Genomic DNA, 19,281 nt, shown 5'->3' with positions numbered 1-19,281 from the left:
AAGTTGATTTGGCTAAATATATAACCCTTTATTTCTTCTCTGATAACTGGTGTAATTTTAAATTAAAAAAATAGATTTTTAAAACATTCCTCACATCTACGGTAATTGTAGGGCCGTTTTAGTGTTCAATTCCCGTTATATCCTGTAGGCGGCGCTGCCCATTTCCCCCCCCGCAGTTTGCCCAGGAGCACTTCCGGGATCTAATGTTTACAACTGGCACCATCGTCGTGGGAACTGTTTCACTGGATAGCTGACATTGTTGCATCAAAAACATGTGTATCGTTTTCTTAAACTAACCTACTCTGCTGGTAGGTTTTCCTAGACGCTATTATTTTATATCAATACAAACGTCTTGTCATTGTACAACGTAGCTGTTCTCTCCGGCTAACCTGCTAACGTTAGCGAAGTTAGCGGCTGTGGGTATGATGTGTATTTGGGGTAGCTTGATGCAAGAGAAAATTAATAAAAAACAGAAATTTTAAATATGCACGCTGCTGCTACCGGGCGAAAATAGTAGATGGCATTTTATTAATTTAAGGAAAGGCGGCAATGCAATTTGAAAATATACAAATATTTTATTGTGCTTAGTACGTCAGTTTCGCCTGAAAAGTGGACTAAGATAAATCTGACTTGTCGTTACAGTGATATTAGCAGCAGGAGTCCAGCCGCCCCAATAAAGGTCAACTACATCAAAGACTATGAAGAAGAAAAACAGACCTCCGAGTTCCAGCAGGACAAGAGGAGGTTCTGGTGAGGACAACGGGGCACTGATTAACAGAGGTCGACCCCGAAAGAATCATAGCGTAGCTGCAGTAAATTTTGACAAGGACGATGCTTCGAAGGACAGGCCAGCAGCAGGAGACGTCCCCCAGAAACACCCAGACAGCAAAGCAAAGTCCTCGGGTAAGTCCCAGTGTTGTCCTTTATTCTTACAGTTGAGCCCCTACAGTTGATCTCTTTGCCTCCCTACGATCGTGTAAATGGCCAAGTGCGTGGGCATTCGTGACACCAGCCTGTGTTTCTCCCAGCAGGTCGACTGTCAACTGCCATCTGCCGGCTCTGCCACGGGAAATTCTCTCCTCGCAGTTTGAGACACGCCTTCACGTGGCCTCAGGATTCCATCGGTATTGCTGCTGAGGATTCGGACGCCGTGAGCCGCTCGCCCCTCTTCTTCCACACAGACTTCCAGCAACTGGTTGGAGTTCCGTTGGACCGCGACCCCCGGTTATCCGAGTTCATCTGCAAGAAATGCCACGCCAAGTTTTACAAATGCCACAGCATCTTGATAAGGTTTCTGCAGAGAGTCAACCTGCCGCCAGTTGGAGAAGAAACTCTAAAACACCGGCAAGTCCAAACTGATGGTGCCACGTGTTCTTATTTCAGTCATTTTAACATAACGTTTTCTGTAATTTTCAGGAAAAATGCCAAGTGTCCAGAATCCTCAGTAAACCACGGCCCAAAAAGTAAATAAACCTTACATTATTTCCCATTTTCTTTACCATTTTCTTCCACAAATTACAAAAAGCAACTTTGACCGATTGTGTCACTTTTTGAAGCACCGGCATCTTTTACTTCGGACCCAAAGTGCCTTCACAGCCTTGTGTCCTGGGCTCACAGTCACGGAGAGGCCTGCCGGTCCTGCCCCAACCTGAAGGAAGTGCTTGAGGGCCAGTGTTTGGGTTCTGTGAAGGCTGTTTGGAGTTGCCTTGACGGCCACAGATACATCATGGACACGACCACCAACCCAGAATACACATTCAGCGGGGCCTTAGCAAGTGGCAGGGATGAGGAAAGGATGTCGGAGGAAGTGGAGGAAGATAAAGAGGACCAACCCAACAAGAACGAAAGGGGAACCTTCAGTGATCTTGCTCAGAATAATCTGCTTGAGCACAAGGCACAAACTCAGAGCTGTGCACCGGCCCAGTGGACCTGCAACAGTGAAGGTGAGAATCAGGACTGGCACAGTATTAAATAGGGTATTAAATGGAGCTACTCTATTCCCTCTGCACATACGAGAAGCTCCCTCTTGGAATCAACAGTCTTGGAATCAACAGTAAAACCAGAAAAACACACTATGAAAAGAGAGAATCTGGTCCTTTGTTCCCAATATTTCGACTATTTTATACATGCAACTCTAAAGCCTGTTGCTAGTGGTTTCTCTAATCAGTTCAGCTCACAAAAGTAGATCATTAAAAGCTAGCCATTTCATTTTAAGGAATACACTCGCAGAGACCCCTATCACGACGTTCATACTCAATAATAGTAGGTGTGATCAAAAAAAAAAAAAACAGAACCTTTTGAGGAAGTCTTTTTCTTGACTTGGGTTCTGCTAAATGTCTCCTGTTTTACTTAGAAGAATAAGCCAACTGCGTTTTCAATGTGCGATGTCAGTGACATATTCAGAGAGCCAGTCAACATCTCCCCCGTTACTCTCTGCCATGTCTGGACCAAGTGTTTTTATTTTCCACCCTCAGATTTTTCGGGCCCCGATGAGGCGTTTTCTCCTCCAGCCCAGCCTGAGGACAGAGCTGCTGACAGTGATCTGTCGGACAGGTTGGCCTCTTTCTGCCCATCTAATGACTCACATCCATGACGTACGTATTTAGTAACTTCTGTATAAGGTCTGCAGTTGTAACCCTGCGTGTGTGTGTGTGCAGGGTCGTCTCTGAAGATGAGCTGGAGGAGAGTAGAAAAGAGGGGATGTCAGATGATGAGCCGTATTCAGACAAGAGGTGGGTGCCAGCGTCTGTCGTTGAGAAGATGGCAGACGTCAGGAGTCCAGGTGTGATTCTCTTCCATTTCTCTGCCAGAGCTCGAAAGGGAACAGTTCTTAAGAGAAGACGAAGCCCAAAGACTCCAGAAGAGTCCAAGGTCAAAAAGAAACCCGGACCCAAACCAGGCTGGAAAAACAAGTTTAAACCAAAAGGGTATGCACGCTTGTAGAGATTATGGCAACAACAATATCATTTGATGCTCATATTTTTAGGGATCATTACAAAACCAAAGTAAATGGATAATTTAGTCACAAAGTTGTGTGTCCGTCTACCCATCATGCCACAGTGGAAATCCTGAATTCCAATAATTCAGAATTTCCACTGTGTAAAAAACTGTGCTGACCGCCCTCTGTTCCTATATCCTCTTGAATGATGTCATGGGTTTGAATGCTGCTTCCAGGGAAGAGCTTCCCAACATCTATAAGTGTCCGTATCAAGGCTGCACTGCTGTCTACAGGGCTCCTGATGGACTGAAGGTCAGAACCCATGAGTGAAATGTGACCTTACATCATGAACTTTAGGAGCACTTAAGGTATTCAACAGTTTACTGTTCTTTTTTGGGGGGGGGTGTGGTTCCAGAAGCACATCAAGGAGCATCATGAGGAGGTGAGAGAGCGACCCTGCCCTCATCCAGGCTGCAACAAGGTGTTTATGATCGATCGCTACCTGCAGCGGCACGTGAAGCTCATCCACACCGGTGAGGTCAAAAGGAAGGTTTATGGTACGTGTGTAAATACAAATACGACTTCAAGATTGCCGTTTGTGCACTTCCAGAGGAGAGGAATTATATCTGTGACCAGTGTGGCCAAACCTTTAAACAGAGGAAACACCTCTCGGTTCACCAGATGAGACATTCGGGGGCAAAGCCGTTGCAGTAAGTATTGAAAATTCCCATTTTCCGGAGCGATCCAGTGATCTCTGCTGTTTTCTCACAACTGTTCTACTTTAGGTGCGAAGTGTGCGGCTTCCAGTGTCGCCAGCGAGCCTCTCTGAAATACCACATGACCAAGCACAAGGCGGAGGCCGACTTGGAGTTTGCGTGCCAGATCTGCGAGAAGCGCTTTGAGAAGGCTCACAACCTGAACGTCCACATGTCTATGGTGCACCCGCTGACGCACGCGGAGGGCCAGAGAGGCAGCAGCCAGCCGCCGCCGCTCTACGACCTGCAAACCATCGCGCTGAGCGGCGAGGCGGCGCATCAAGACCAGGAGAGGTGACGGCAGAGAGTCCAGGTCTGCAGCCTGGTTACATAAACTGGAGGAGGTCAGTCGGAGTACGTATGAATTCACCATTAAGATGAGATCTGGCATCAAAGTGTCGCCTCAAACATATTTTGGTGGATGCCGACTGTTTCAGATCCGTTTCAAAGTCACTGGAGTTACGCAAAGATCAGCAGAGCGAGGTTACAGAGCAAGATTAACAGATTAGTGGTCGCGCTTGAACATAAAGCCACAGTTTGCAGAATGAGGAAATCGGTTGTCTCGGCGCGATCACAAGAACGAGATGATGCTGATTGTTTTTAGCTGCAAACAGTGCTCCTTTTTTTTGTTTTTTTTGCATTGCCAAAGTAAGATTCGGTTTTAAAACTGGGCCGGTTGTCTTTGCAGCCATGGATGTTTTACACTACAGCTGGAAGGTCAGATGGATAAATCAGCTGAATTATTGCCAGAATTATAGTCAGAATTAACACTTGGGCGTCCTATGCACAAAAACAAGTGGTCAGGTTGAGTTTGAGGGGAGTTTGTTTTGGGCGACACCCTTTTTTGAGCAAGAGCTTGAGGTCTTTTTATGCCGCCTCACCCCAGCAAAGGCTGTGTCATACTCGTTGTGTGTTATAGTACACCCCTCAGGACAGAAGCAGCAGTCTTCCCTCCCATAATAAACACCAGATTACACTCCTTTTGGTTTTTGGTTTTCAAGTTGTAAACGTAGCTGTGTGATTTCCGCCCAACAAACATTCCCTTGAGAACTACTGAAACAAAAGCTCTCAGAGAGCCTCTGCAGTGTGTGTGTGTGTGTGTGTGTGTGTGTGTTTGCACTGTTTAAATGCGACAACGTTGAAGAGAACAGGAGCAGCAACGACAGCCGTCAGTAACACAATCAAAGCAAAAGATAGTTTAACGTCATAAAAAGGGTCTCAGTTTTTAGATAAGAAAACCACATCTAGTGCCTATTCCCCACCTGAAGGTGCATTATTTTTCACTGCCTCAGGAGTTAAATGTCTGCAGACGTCGCTGACGGCTGAAGTGAGGTGCAGCGGCTTCATTTGAGACCCAATTAAAACAGACTCGTAAATTCTACAATGCAATATTTTTTTGTAAATATCTAAAGCACTTATATGTGCCGTGTAACCTAAATGTAAAGACTTGTGCATTGGTTTCTGTTTATAAGATCACTGTGTCTATTAAATTATTACAATGCCGCGTTTTTTCCCTCTGTTGTGCACAGTGGAAGGGCTTCGGATGTGTATAAGCTGTGCATTACTGTACAAAAAGGTGTTAAAATAAACCTTTTTTTTTTTCCTAAAGCTTCGAGTGAAGTGTTTAAACTTTAACAGGTCAAATTATTGGAACTGTAATCAAATTACTGCAGGATAACGACCTTCAGTTGCTCAGAGGAAGTCCACCTGTGGGCTGAGGCTGTGGGGGTCGAGGTGCACCGAGAGAGCTGCAGCCACGTCCGGGTCCGCCTCTTTGCATTCAGACATCAGCTGAACCGACAGGCAGAGAGGGAGAAAGGACACAGTGATCGGCACTTTTTAACAGGGCGGATGGATACGGCGTGCTTGTAGGTCACCTGTGTGAGTTGGCGGGAGGAGAGAGACGTCGGAGGTGTTTGTGAAATCACTCTGAGAAGAAACCGTTTGGCCCCGCTCAGAATGTGAACAGACTCCACCTGCAATTCAAAAATCGCCTCAGCAAAAAGTCCCGGGTGTGAAATGAGCCGCCGTCACCTGTCAGTCACCTGGTTGTTGGAGAGTTGGCCGGCTGCTCCCAGCTCAAGGCCGTCCAGGTAAATCTGCAGCAGCCGGATGTAGGAGAGGACGGCCGTGGGCAGGAAGCCTGGACAGCTCACAGCCCTACGCTGCAGCTCAGGACTCAGCTGGAGCAGCAAACTAAACGCAGCGGGAACAGAAAATAGAATTAGTTTGAGCCCTGATTTAATGTCACATGACCAAGTTTACCTGTCATGTTTGTCCCTGTGGGAGTTTCATAGGATGAACCTTGAGAGTCTACACCGACATGCAATTCAAGGCAATTGGAGAGCTAATATGGGGAAAAACCAACCTGTAAAAGGTCCAAGGCAACAGTCGCGTAAAATCATCCGTCGCCACCGGGGTAACGGACTGGCAAACACTTTTTTCTAGAGTTGCGAGTGAAAAAGAAAACCTCATCACTGTCACCAAATCACCAATTGTGCCGCTCCAAAAGTACACTTCTTATGCGTGACGATGACTCGCCTAAACTCGTGTGTGTGTGATTAAATATATACGTACCGCTTGGTTTGAAGATGAACAGCCAGTCAGCAGAGTCCACCAGCACGGACAGGAGGTCAGAACAGAAAGTCCTGGTTCCCTGTTGGCATTTCTCCTGCAAGTTCAGAAGCAAGGTGTCTGTCTTAATCCTAACCCTTGGAAGGATTATGCCTGATCTATATTCTTGCTTTTACATGCTGTGGCTCTGGATCACAACTCACTTTACTTTTTAAGATATTTTTTAGATTAGATGGACAATAGAACTCCAATGGCTGCATTCTGAAACTGGTAATGTTAGCATATAGTTTATCTCATTTGAGTTTATCTATACGCTATAATAGCTGATCCCACAACAGTATTGAGGAACAGTTTCCCATTTGGCATATTTTAAAAGATTAAATCCCCTTTTCTGATGTGTGGAAAAGAGATAAAGTGCTCAAAAATGACCCAAAACAGCATACCTGAGCATACAGGAGAGCTGACAGGTAGTCATTTAGACACAGGTAAAACAAAAAAACCAGCACCTGCAAGAAGAAACGAGACAGCAGAAGATTACAGGAGAAAAAGACCTTTATTTTCCGGATGCTAATGCTCATGTGTTGAATAGAACTGCAAACATTAACGCGGCTCTTGGGTTTGGGAGATGGCGGCGTTGGAAAGGTTGCCGGACTCACCTGTCTGTGCTGTGCGCCCAGATCCATCCGCAGCTTGTTCAGACCAGTGCTGAAGGTCTTCCCGCCGTGGCGGCGCCAGGCCCGGTGCAGGCTGGCAGCCAGCAGAACATCTGTGGCCGAGGGCACCGGCGAGGACAGCGAACCTTCCGTGAAACTGAACACACGACAGAATTGAAAAATAAATAGATAAAGCTAGGGTTAGATATAGAAAAGATAAGGTTTTACCTGCTGGCCCAGTTCCGACAGACCGTGAGGAGCTGCAGCTGTTGCGGGAGAGTCTCTTCACACAATCGTTGCCATAGCGATGACAGCATCGGAGACAGGCGCCCCCACCAGTGCTGCATCCAAACACACATCTTTACACTCAATAAGTGCTGTTATCATGACGGAGCAGCTCCTCATTTTCAGCTCTAAGACAATTTTTGATTTAAGGTAAACACAGACCTCCCTATTACACTGTTCTTTTGAGAAGAAGGCCTTTTTAATAAAAATTGTTTAAAACATTGGTGTTAAAAACACATTTTCCATGTTTGTCAAGCATAACTCTGAGGTGACACATTTTTACGTTCAAATTCCAGCCATTTTTAAAACCACGTTGTCCCGTTTAAATTCACGTGAAGGGACTAAAGTAACGGCAGCGATCATTACCGCTGCAGAGACGAGGAGCAGAGGACAAAGTTGTTGGATCTGAGACCAGGCGTTGTTGAATTCTTGTGCTGGGCATCCACAACGGACGCTGGCATATAACACACCCTAGAGCGGGAAAACAAGCAGCTCTGAGACCCCTAGAAGAGAAGTTTGGATTTGCTTCTATGTTGGACTTGAGGCTGTAATCCTCACCTTTAGGAAGTGAGCAGTAAGATGGCACGACAGCAAACCAGAGGGAGAACACACGTTCCTCTGTTCCGAAACCAAAAACAGAATTGGAATCACAAAAGTCTCCGTTAAATCTAAATAAACAGCTTAAGCCTACAGCTCACTTGATGCTGGTTGACATGTTTTATCATTTTGTTGAGCTCCAGCATCGTCCTTCCTCCTTCGGTCTTCACTCCGATAAATAAGGGTGCGGGGAGCGCCAGCAGCACTCTGTGGCACACGTGCAGCCTTTAGTGCCTCAGCTGAAATAAACACGCCACCTGCCTCTCATGTGCTTTGGTGTACCTGTTCCATGAGGTCAGAGTGCAGTGCAGGCTGAGTTTTGACTGGGATGAGCATCTTTCAGACACCAGCTCGAACAGGAAGTCGTGCACATTCGTTCTCTTTGCCCCACTGGGAGAGCGTTCGGTCATTTCCATCTCGTAAACAAGCTCCTAAACATGCACATAATAACGCAGATGAGTGATTTGAATTTGTTCCGCTCTGTGTTGGCCTAATACACTTTTGAATTAAGTAATAATTCTAAGTAATAATATCTATCTACGCACAACAGCTACTGCATACAGCAATTCTGGGGGAAACTAGGTCCAGTCAAGGTTCATCTTTGGCTTTAGACACCCCACCATCACCAGTATAAGTATAATCCTCTGCCAGCATACACCTGGACTCTCTAAGGGTTAAACCTGCGAGACACATGTTGTACACACCTGGACTCTGGACAGAATGTCTGGAACACAGGTCCCCGATTCTGAAATGCTGCGATCAAGCTTCTCCTGGCTGTGATAACTGACACGAAAACAGAAAAGAAAGAAAAATAAGGTCCCTCCACTTCTCTAAATAGCTGTACTATTAAAACAACTCCCTTGTAATGCACATTATTGGACAGCGGGTGGTGCTAGAGGCTTGGAAGTGGAGCACGTTTTGTCTTTTGAATGTTTTATTAATTCTCACAATATCGTATATCTATAGATTAAAACTAACAGCAGGGGTTTGGTTCATGTAATGCTCCAATTTTTTTTAAAAAAGAGAAAAAATATACATGTACAGTGTAAACCGGATTATTTTGGGATTAACTAGTTATCCACGGAAGTTGGAAGTTGCCTGTGAAGCTCTGCAAAAGAAAGCCAGTGTGAAAATTTAAGATGGAGAAGAGCAAAGATGCAATATTAAACTGCATTGTTCTTGCACTGAACTTTCTGATTGACATGTTTGTCATTCCTCTGCTCCAATAGCACACACACAACAAACACCACAGATGCCTTCACAAGAATGTCAGATCCAAAAATAAACATGACGGAAACCAACGCCCTCCACAGATGCAAACTCCTCACACATATGGGAGAGGAAGTACATATGAGCATGAAAAGGATTAATCTAAAGGACACAGAAGGTCCACACACACTGACCTTAGGGCCTGGTCCATGATGCCGTTCAGTAAATGGGTGCAGAGGACCTTCATGTCTCCTCCGCAGCCTCCCTGCTCCACTGGACAAAACAGGTACAACTCCAAACAAGCCCACTGCTGATACTCGTGCCTGCAAGTACACGTATTTATTATTTTAATTCATTTTTGTCTCATATTATCTCTGTGTGTGTCTGTTTCTTTACCGTTCAGGGTCTGTTAGGACATCTTCACTTCTCTGTATTCTGAGCTCATTAGCCAGCCATTCTGACATTTTAAGCTAGTAAGGATGTGAAAGTCCACAGGTCAATGTAAATTCCATATTTTGTGCACACACTCTCTCACCAATGCTGATAGCGAACATCTATTAACCCTTGCGTAGCCATTACCTGATACTGTGACAGATGTCGAAGCCGACAGAAAGCAGGGTGCCTCCAGAGATTCCAGGCAGTCTCCCTCCAGGTACTAATGAGGTCCGGAGTGCCGCTCCACAGGTTCTCGTGCACAGTCTCCTCCTGGTCCTCACTGAGCAAACCAGCACCAGTGATGGGAGATCTCCGGGCTTCAGGCAGGAGCCGTGGGATGAGGTACAGAAGCTGAGCAGACAGGTAGCAGGAAGAGTTAAAACAGAACGCCTGCTGAGGCTCTGGCAGAATGACTTCATCAAACAAGTTTTAATATAGTTGTGCTCGTCTGAGCTTAGTGTTTTATTAATTAGTAAAAAGATAAGTATCATATGACTCATCAACCTCATACAGGCCGGCAAATATACTGTATAATTTACTGCTCTCTGCTGCTTAATGTGATTAAACCAACAGAAACTCCTCAAAAGAGTAAATGTATTTTAGTAGTTACTTGAATAAAGTAACAAAGATTTATCCCAGTTTAAATAAATCATTGTGATGGAGGCACTGATTCACTGTAAGGAGATTTAACACTTTAACACAAAATAAGAAACTCTTAAAAATCTATTTAATTCAATAAACCTAAAAATCTACCCCCACAGATTTTTTAATGTACAAATCAACACGATTAAGGAGGTACAGAAGACATTTTAATACTAAAAGTCACAAGAGGTCTTACTTTCTTGTAGAAACTGCTCAGTACATAGTCCTGCTGTTGTTGCCGTGGCACCGAGTCCCCTCTGCACAGCCCATAACACACAGCTAACAGACAGAACCTGCACAGCAACGTGAAGGGTGTGAAGCAGTCAGCGGATCTTAACCGAGTCGGCTGAAATCTCTCTCCTCACCTGACGCAGAAGACCATGTTAGTCTGTGTGTTGCATTCCAGAGCCAAAACAAACGCATCGCCAAAATTTACCAGCCCAGCTGATATGGGCGGGACCGGCTGGACCAGCAGTCGGGGGGACCCAGAGGCGTGGAGGTGGACCACAAACGCTGCTAGGCCAAGGAGCTGTGAACCACTGAGCAAGGACCCCTGAATGACAGGTGTGTTGATTAAAAAGCTGAAGTGGTTTACAAGAAGCCAAGCGAAAGGAAAGCAGAAAACGGGATGTCAATATCGGCAGGTGTATCAAGACGTGGGTTCAAACACCTGGTTGCGAAGAAGGTCCCAGATTCGATGCATAAGGCAGGACACGAACTGCGTGTTGCCGAGCAGCACAGTGACGAACCTGGAGGCCCAGAGGTTTTGTCTGGAAATACAAAAGTGGATCTCATCAGTCACAGATTCCAAGTCTGCTTATTGTCAGACCTGTGTGATAAGAGCAGATTTTACTATTATGGTGGAGAAAACAAAGGATATGTTAGTTTTCTCTGATTTTTTTTAATGTATTGCAATAAAATGCGACTTGACAAAACTTTGTGTGGCTTACTTGCTGGGAGGGTTAGCATGTGAAGCGTCTAACACACACTGACAGAAGCTCCTCAGGACCACGTTGACAACCTGATGATATGAGGGACAGATGTAAATAATGCTGCACCCAGATTTAACAGAAGATATGAAACTGTTTCTTTTGAGGAGCACACACCCTGTCATGGATCTCAGAGGAGGGACAAAAGGATAAGTGAAATTTGATGACTGGCTGCCTGATCAGGTCATCAGGGCAGCCAGGAAAGACTGAGCTGAGGGTGTGTGAGATCCTGGATAGCTGGCCTAACATCTCTGAGGTCAACCACGGGGGGAGGTAAACAGAAAAGAAAAAACATTCTGTACATCATTGAATCATCTCTATTTTCATTTATACTTTCTGTCTGTTGTGCTAAACAGTTAAAACCTTCCTGGTTACATGCCTACCTCCCTCATCCCCTTCAGATATCAGCTCTCTGAACTGCTGCAGCTGTAACTCCAGGACCTCCAAAGGACCATCATTGGTGTTCAGACACTCTGCGCTGCCTAAAAGCACAACAAACGACACAATGACATCCGCATCCGGTAGTTTCTGCATCAGGTAAACTCCTAAGCTAATATGAGGACACTGTGAATGCAAAATGTACAATTTCACTTGGATTTCCATGTAAATTGGTCCTGTCGGTTCTGTGATATACAGTATATGATAAAGAATACCTACAATACTGCTGCCGCTGTTTCTGGCAGGAATCCACATATGTTGAGTAGACAGCAGCAGGGATCTTATCTGCTCTGTATAGAAAAGGTTGATAAACTAATCACAAATAACTCTCATCATCAATTATATCAGAGGTTATAGCTGAAAAGCACACTCTTAAACCAAAGTGAGGAACAAATACACCATGAGATCACGCCACTTTTATTTATTAACGCTTGTGGCTACAATGTTTCTGATAAAAACTCACTTCTTTAGAGCTTCAATTAAAGTCATCTGAGAGTCTGGCTTTACAGGGAGCTGAAAATGAAAAAAATGTATGTAAAATTGGTTCATGATTGTGATGCAGAGTTTAGAGTCACGTCTCATCCCAAGAAACAGTAGCTTGGTAAATAGACTATAACATAAAGACGCTCACCGTTCTTGGTTTTAGCAAGGCAGGAAGGAATCTGGTCAAGAAATAGGGCCTCCGAAAAATACTGTGCACAAATATTTGTCAGTGACTGGCTGAAACCCACAGACATGTTCTGATGACCTGGGTGAATACCTGGCTTCCATTACAGTGGCCGGGATTTTTCCAGTCCCCTCAAACAATGACACAGCCTTCTCCACATCCTGGACCGCCTGGCACTGGAAATATCACAGACAGGAAAGGGCAGAGTAGTTTAGTTTATTTAACTGGGTGGTAACAAGTCTGTTATGAAATGGCCTCAAATGAGCCCCACTAGTTAAATAAGTGTCCTTTACTAATGCTGTTAGCCAAAATGTCACAGCTGCCATCCAAAGTTCTTCATTGTACCGATGCCAGAGGGATCACGTCATTGCAACCTTTTTCTATTTATGTCCATTTATTAAACTCTCACTGCATAACAAAGGGTCATAAATTCAGAGAATGAAATTTGGGCGGATCCCAAGAGAAGAAAAGAGGTGGAAGGAACTCTGGGACATTCAAAGTGTTGTCATGTGTCCAAGAAATGACCTAGCTGAACTGCTGACCTCAGCACAATGTGTCTACCTGACGCTGTTACGACAGCGAAGTCTACAGCATCCTAAAGAATGTATAGCAATGAGATGCAAACGTGCGCATAGGCACACCATCATCTATGAAGTGCACGGGTTAAAATGCCCACAACTGCATGTACAGTATATTCCATGGACAGGTGATGTCACTGTTACCTGCACTGTTGCTCCAGCTGCACCAGACACCTCCTCATACAAGCCCATTTCTTCTACAGACTCCTGCACCCAAACACGGACAAGCGTTCTAACAAAATAACACTTAATAATGTGATTATTAAGTTATAATACAACTCTTCTGTACCTTGAGGTCAGCCAGTCTTGTTTTGGCCAAAGAGACATACTCCATCAGAAGGCTTCGGTGTTTCATTGGCACGTACGGGGGGTGCAAGATGTGAACCTTTGGCGTAAAAACGACAGCAAAGCGTGAAAAATCACAGTTTATCTATATGTCCAGTATTTTTCCTTAGGCTACTTTGGCTCCAAATCTGATCTAGTGACATTTTGCAGTCTAGTGCAGACTACTGTAGCCTACACTAGACCAGGGAGTGAAGAAAGACCTCGTCTTAAAATCTCAAAAATGTTGTCCTTGTCATATTATTTTCATGATAATACATTAAAAAGGAGTTCAATTGTTCTCGTTATTCTATGTTTTGATTCTGGTTTAAATATGTTTCAAGCCAAAAGGGTCTTTCAGTCAATGTCAGGAATATTTTAATAATGCAGATTCTCACCTTGAGGTACTGTGGCGGTTCATAAGGCACCAGGTCAGAGAGGAATTTCAGCAGGAATACCAGGGATTTCTTGCTGTTTGCATGGAAGCCGCTGCTTCCACTGAAAGACATCTGAAAAAGGCATAAATAAATAAAAAATACCGTCAATCTGCTATTAAAATCTAACACAATAATGATTATTAAGATATTGAGATATCACTATCATCTTGATGACCAAACACAAGCAGACCATTGGGCTTAACTATGTTTTTACATAGAAAACATGTTTGGTGCTGGTCTGGTACCCAACCTTGAACCAGTCAGTGTAGGAAGGGAAGATGCTGGGTCCCTCCAGGGCACCCTGTCGTGCCAGTAAAAATGCCGTGATCATGTTCTCCAGGTCATAGCCATCAAACGCAGACGTCAGCAGCCGGGACAGAAGTTCTGTCCAATACAACAGGAAGAGTTAAGTGGTGCAGAAACAGAAACTTTTATTCCTCAACGAAAACACATACGATTCCTGTAAAGCCGTTCAGATAAATGGTACTTGACGGCTTGTTGTCCGTTTACCTTTCAGAGCCGGCTGGGCAAGTGGGTTGTAAACCAGCAGAGTGGAAAGGAAGCACAAGACATGTTTCCAGTTAACCTCATGGGTTTCCAGAACCTGCTGCAACTGGCACAGCAGCTGCTCCACTCTGAAGATCACAGCCAGCTGGAAAAAAAACCAGCAAAGACAAAGATTCTTCAGCCATATTGGGTTTTAGACAGTGTACGAATCCTGGTGTCTCACCAAAAACAATGCATCTGTGGATATAATGTGCAGTTTTATTCGTTTTTTAAACATATATATATAAATAAGGGAACATACAGAGTGGTCATGAGGCCATGTAACCCTAATTCTAATCCGCATCAGTGCATATTTCAACTAGAAGATTGAAAAAATAATATCTAAACCAAAATAATAATAGAACTCTCTTGAATCGATTGTGTGAAATGCTTTTACCTTGCGAAACAGAGAGGTGGCCAGCCGGTTGGCTCTCGCAAAGGTCCATTCATTCTGCAGGGCGACTGCGTCTGACACTGAAAACACACTTTGGCCATAAATCAGAGCAAAACATTCCCACATCATTGTGTTTAGATGTTAAACTTCACCAGCGCTACGCTGCCTTTATGTTTATTCTTATCATACAAGAGTGTAGTATGTTCTAAATGTTGATTTTTATTGCGCAATCGCTGTAGAGCAAATAGCCACTGAGCTGTGAGGGTGCCGGCTTGTTTGTACCTGTAAATCGAGGCTTGTAAGTGAGAGTCTGTGTGAGGGAGTGTGTGAAGAATCGCTGAAGAGCATCTCCTGATGCTGAAACTCCGCATAAGGATGCGTCAAATATCTGAATTCTATGCGAAACACAAGGGAGGCGTCATACTGTATGTCCAGGAAATGAAACATTATAATGTTAAAAAATGAGAGCGCTCGTTCTGAGTGTTCTCAGCATCACTTTGTACGCTCAGACTTTTAGTCCGGCACAGTCACGCAACCATGATTCAGTCTGTGAAGGAAACACTGAGTCAGTTACAGTTATGCTCACTCTGATCTCATTAGGCTGATCACATGTGCCAGCTGCTCTGCTTCAGCACATCTGGTCCGAACGGGCACCAGGTATGCTCACACGCCACTGCGAGCTACATTTACTGAGCACCCGGGAATAAAAATCTATCGGGTCAGCAGTCGCCATTAAAAAAAAACGCCTAGAATTTTATTACGTCTTTAAAAACCAAACAATGAAAAGCTAAATTAAAAACAAACAAACCAGAAAAACCCACAGAACCAGTCATGGCTGGCAGTTTAAAATGCCAGCCAAATGTTTATTTCATAGTAGAGATGGCCTAAGTTTTGTAGAAATTGCTTAAAATTGTTTTACGATACAGCACTTTATATATTCCTTCCTGTCTGTCTGAAGCATTCTGGCCTAATTATTGAAACTGATATCTGAATCTCAGGGGAGAATATAATATAATAATATATATATAATAGAACCGTACAGTAGTTCAGCGCCTGTGTCAGTTCTCTCAGGTGTCTCATGTTTCTCTACAACTTCTAGGAGCCCTAAAAAAAGACAGAACAGCATGAAAATATTACATCACAGGACAGAACACGTAAAGAGAAAATATTAAGCTGCCTTAGCGTTAACAAAGGTCAACTCGATCTTCAAGACGGAATCAGAAAACCAGGCTGGTGACTCACAGACGATCAGGTCGTCCAACAGTGTGCAGCTGAGCAGGGAGACGCGTTTGTCTGCAGCTGCCACCTCAAAACCAGACCCTACCAAGACTCCAACCACAGCTAAAACAAAGGAGATCTTTTATTACGCATATGTTTAGTCGTTGTTTAGCATTTCTAGGTGCTGATGTGGGATCGACCTACTACAGTCACGCGTAGCTCATGTCAGCCTTGAAATCTCGATGCAATCGTATAAATGCATTCTTCTACTTTACTGGGTATAAAAGCAGTACGTATAGCTAAAGCACATTCAACATTCTAAGGTGCTCCAGCTTCACAATTTCCACACTAGAGGTTTTCTTAATCTTTCTGTTAATACTGTCAACTTAAATACTGTATATTATTGGTTTGTTGCTCATGCTGGCTCAAGAATATTATCCCAGCTAAATAGAGCTATTATAAATGAGAGCTCTTCCAACTGTTTGAATGAATGACTTAAAATCCAAATAGGAGGCTTCTGAGTTTTATCTTAAACTGATCAAACTCTAAATGGGTGAGTGCGTTTATGGTGTGCACTTGAGACGCCCGAGAGAGAGAGATGAGTCTTTACTTGAAAGCGCTTTCTTTTGAACGTGTCTGGACTCATCTTCTCCTGGTGGCGGAATCCAAATGCAGAGTGCTTTCAACTGAGTCACCATCCACAGCCGAACGTCTTCATCACTGGAAAGAAAGTAGTTAAAGGTAGCAAAAACTGACACGTCAGGCCGGACGAAGGTCATTTTCTTCAGAGGGGCAAAGATTTCAGCTGAGTTTTAATTAAAATCAGTTTAAATCCTTAGTGTCAATCAAAACAATTCACCACAAACTGACATATCTAATCTTACCTCTCTAAAATGTACTTCAGATTGAGAAGGTTATGAAAATGAAGATGGTACACAAGCTCCAGGCTGGGGAGCCTCTGCAAAAACAACATACCATAATCAGCACATTTATCCAACTATTGTTCAACGTCAAAATACTATTATTTCTATTGGTGGACAGCTGTTGGGGGTTAAATAAAGATGCCTGTTTTTATTTTAAAGTATTAATCAAACTATCATTTCTGTCAAATGGTAAACATTTTATTTAAAGGGCAAACACACCAGAGACAAATAGGTTTGTTGCTCTGTTAATGACACTCCTCCGACACACACATGTACCTGACGTCTTCTGTACTCGTGCCAGAGCAGTTTAGGGCAGAAGGCTCCCTGCCACAGCAGTTCTTTGCTGGACTCAATCAGGGCACTCAGCTCAACCTGGAGAGGAGAGAAACTTTGATGTTCACTTTGATCTCTCAATATGAGCCCTTTAGAAATAACAGACACTCTCTGGGCAAAGACACCTGTGGTCTAACCAGTTAGAGCCACAGAACTATCCAACATTCTGTCATGTCACAGCACATGTGTTGCATGTGGGTGTGTTTTCTGAGCGTTACAGAATGGCCGGTATGAAAATACACCTCCCTGTCCAGACGCTACAAAAGACATGATTAATGTCCTGCCACACTGTAAACATTGAAAAGGCATCTTACGCAATATTTGATCTAATATTAGCTGCTGTAAGCCGCTCAGGTTTGCATTCCAGGCCCATTAAAACATTGTAGCCATAACTGGAAATGGTCTGGTCACTGGTATTTAAAGCAACTATGTAATCACAAGAAATGCCACAAACTCAATCATAGTTTTCATTTTAAGCTTTAAAAATCTTTTTAATATTTACAAGTTACAAGAAATTGTTCGATTTTACAAGGCCATTCTCATGGAAACCCACATAAATAGTGGAACAGATGATTCCAAAGAGCTAGCCATCAAAAAGGAACCCCGATGTCAGCGGCATCTACCAATGTCTATAAAAATACTCACTCTCTGTGAAGAAGTTAGCAGGCATCTGCTTTTGTCCTCACCGTCCGTTACTTCCTCCCTTTCAATAATCTCCATCATTCTCTCCAGAACCATCTTCGCTCCCAGTGCTGCCACTGGCAGCCCCAGCTTCGCTGCCTGGTGTCTCAACTCACGGACTGTTTGGAGAAAATCAAATGTATTTACTGAAGGTTTATTCAATTCGCATCTTAAAGGGGTCGATAAAGGCGTTTAAAGAAGGAAAAACAGAAACAAACAACATTGAAAGAACTTGAAACTTTATTACCAAATCAGTCACTCTGCAAAGATTGTACAGTGATATGTTTTGTAATGATATAACAAAGCAAGGGCCTCCAGGCTCTGTTATATCGTAACAAAACATCACAAAAGGTATCTTGTATCAATATGTATCACGTGACGTCCTTTGGGCTACATTTACTCACCCACCACTGAACCTGCAAAACCACTCGAGTTGCTTTCGGATCTATCGTGTTTCAGTCTTTCATTTTGAGAGTGAAAAATGTTGGAGAGATCTGGAGTCTACAAAGAGTTTGGGGAAAATGAGACACATGAATAAACTCAATTTTGAAACCAACTGGCGAATCAAGTAAATGCAAAAGAATGCAGTAAAATCTCAAAAGACTAAAATACAAAATACTGACCCAGTCGTGTAACAGTAACGACTCTTTTATTTTGAGTACATAAATTAAAATACTCCTTGTAAGAGTGTCATATTTTTGGTGCCAGGCTTTGCATTGCTCTGTATCCATACTCACCCCAACTTCCCTCAGAAGACCACAGAGGTTCTGCTGCTGTTCCAACAGCTGGATTGCTGCCTTCTGCAGCCTCTCACAGTCTTGCTGCTTTGGCTTCTTCAATCCTCGACCAGCTGGGTGAAAACACATCAGACCTCCATATGGTTTATAAAGAAAAGCTTAACTCGAAGGGTTAAATATGGCATTACAAGGCTAGGATGAGGTGCGAATGTACTGTAATAGTAAAAGAATGGATCGACATAATTCCATCATTTATTTTGACTGAATTAACGACATATTCATGCCAATACTTTAAAGATACTATCAGGGTTCATTGTCAACTCACCAAGGAGGTTTGACAGAGTCCTTTTCTGCGATTGACACGATGCATCCAGGGACATTTTGCTTTAGTTTTTTGATAGATACCTTCGATAAAAGTCAATGCTTAAAACGCTTGTCGAGCTCACACATTCGCAACGTTTTCTCTCAGTCAATGATCGTGAGAGGCCATTGTTTGTTGTTTTTGATGCTTTAACGCTCCTCGGTGTGTTTGGAAATACTTCCGTTTCCACGTTTCCCCCTCGCGCTCTTGGATTCTATTGGTCCATGTCAGAGCCAATCAGACAAGCGGTTATTACTTTCAGGCACGCGACGAGTACGGAGGCCTGTGATTGGCTGTAGATTGCGGATCATTTTTAGTTATATGGCACAACGTCAGGTGTGATGATGGTACATTTGATGCCCTCAAACTACAGGTGACTTACTTTTGCTCAGAGTAATGGGTTGGACCCTTTAAGTAATACGTTTTTGTTTTGTTTTTTTAAATCATGAGGGATTGTCAAATAAGGTATCGGATGTAGTTCATCTAATCAATATTAAGATTTTTTTTCTTGTAATAATAGGCTTTCCATGTAGATTAGATATGCCAGAAAATAATTATTTCCCTAATTCC

The 19,281-nt window shown here is 43.6% G+C and overlaps 2 protein-coding genes and 2 long non-coding RNA genes across 11 annotated transcripts; 3 read left to right on the top strand and 1 right to left on the bottom strand.

Moving 5' to 3' along the window:
- Positions 1-550: 550 nt before the first annotated feature.
- LOC130536383 (Fanconi anemia group A protein homolog) lies at positions 551-18,921 on the bottom strand. Of its 2 annotated transcripts, none has more exons than XM_057052285.1 (43): positions 18,676-18,921; positions 18,351-18,463; positions 18,018-18,114; positions 17,578-17,732; positions 16,819-16,971; positions 16,561-16,634; positions 16,287-16,396; positions 15,701-15,799; positions 15,499-15,562; positions 14,741-14,853; positions 14,462-14,538; positions 14,029-14,170; positions 13,769-13,902; positions 13,480-13,590; positions 13,050-13,145; positions 12,905-12,967; positions 12,276-12,358; positions 12,147-12,207; positions 11,979-12,028; positions 11,735-11,805; positions 11,461-11,559; positions 11,195-11,328; positions 11,039-11,109; positions 10,759-10,858; positions 10,454-10,641; positions 10,285-10,381; positions 9,591-9,797; positions 9,408-9,481; positions 9,206-9,334; positions 8,507-8,585; positions 8,085-8,233; positions 7,904-8,009; positions 7,764-7,823; positions 7,572-7,676; positions 7,149-7,261; positions 6,924-7,077; positions 6,711-6,773; positions 6,271-6,364; positions 6,062-6,137; positions 5,739-5,889; positions 5,571-5,669; positions 5,376-5,484; positions 551-1,239 (listed from the first exon to the last, which is right to left on the bottom strand). In XM_057052285.1, exons 1-42 carry the CDS (start codon positions 18,728-18,730, stop codon positions 5,386-5,388), a joined length of 4,368 nt encoding a protein of 1,455 aa, XP_056908265.1. In that variant the 5' UTR covers positions 18,731-18,921; the 3' UTR covers positions 551-1,239; positions 5,376-5,385. The 2 variants fall into 2 exon arrangements, with proteins under 2 accessions (XP_056908265.1, XP_056908266.1); XM_057052286.1 differs by having other exon boundaries at positions 16,876-16,971.
- On the top strand, positions 653-5,301 carry znf276 (zinc finger protein 276). Of its 6 annotated transcripts, none has more exons than XM_057052339.1 (12): positions 653-794; positions 828-903; positions 1,032-1,344; positions 1,417-1,463; positions 1,557-1,943; positions 2,475-2,553; positions 2,658-2,732; positions 2,811-2,927; positions 3,175-3,250; positions 3,354-3,471; positions 3,549-3,648; positions 3,724-5,301. In XM_057052339.1, the coding sequence occupies exons 1-12, from the start codon at positions 699-701 to the stop codon at positions 3,989-3,991; spliced, it is 1,752 nt and encodes a 583-aa protein (XP_056908319.1). In that variant the 5' UTR covers positions 653-698; the 3' UTR covers positions 3,992-5,301. The 6 variants fall into 6 exon arrangements, 5 of the variants coding, with proteins under 5 accessions (XP_056908319.1, XP_056908318.1, XP_056908316.1 ...); XM_057052338.1 differs by having other exon boundaries at positions 1,029-1,344; XR_008953343.1 differs by having other exon boundaries at positions 669-903; positions 1,029-1,344; positions 3,724-4,047; positions 4,131-5,301.
- LOC130536480 (uncharacterized) lies at positions 9,004-11,023 on the top strand. Of its 2 annotated transcripts, XR_008953354.1 has the most exons (4): positions 9,006-9,297; positions 9,415-9,788; positions 10,495-10,652; positions 10,733-11,023. It is a non-coding gene; the product is annotated as an uncharacterized LOC130536480 (long non-coding RNA). The 2 variants fall into 2 exon arrangements; XR_008953353.1 differs by having other exon boundaries at positions 9,004-9,297; positions 9,415-10,652.
- On the top strand, positions 11,217-14,618 carry LOC130536486 (uncharacterized). Its single transcript, XR_008953360.1, has 3 exons — positions 11,217-11,350; positions 11,479-11,614; positions 14,036-14,618. It is a non-coding gene; the product is annotated as an uncharacterized LOC130536486 (long non-coding RNA).
- Positions 18,922-19,281: the final 360 nt, after the last annotated feature.

The sequence above is a fragment of the Takifugu flavidus genome, chromosome 13 (genome assembly GCF_003711565.1).
Source record: "Takifugu flavidus isolate HTHZ2018 chromosome 13, ASM371156v2, whole genome shotgun sequence".
Lineage (NCBI taxonomy): Eukaryota > Metazoa > Chordata > Actinopteri > Tetraodontiformes > Tetraodontidae > Takifugu > Takifugu flavidus.
Note: the sequence above shows the minus strand (reverse complement) of the source record. Positions and strands in the feature narration are given on the sequence as shown.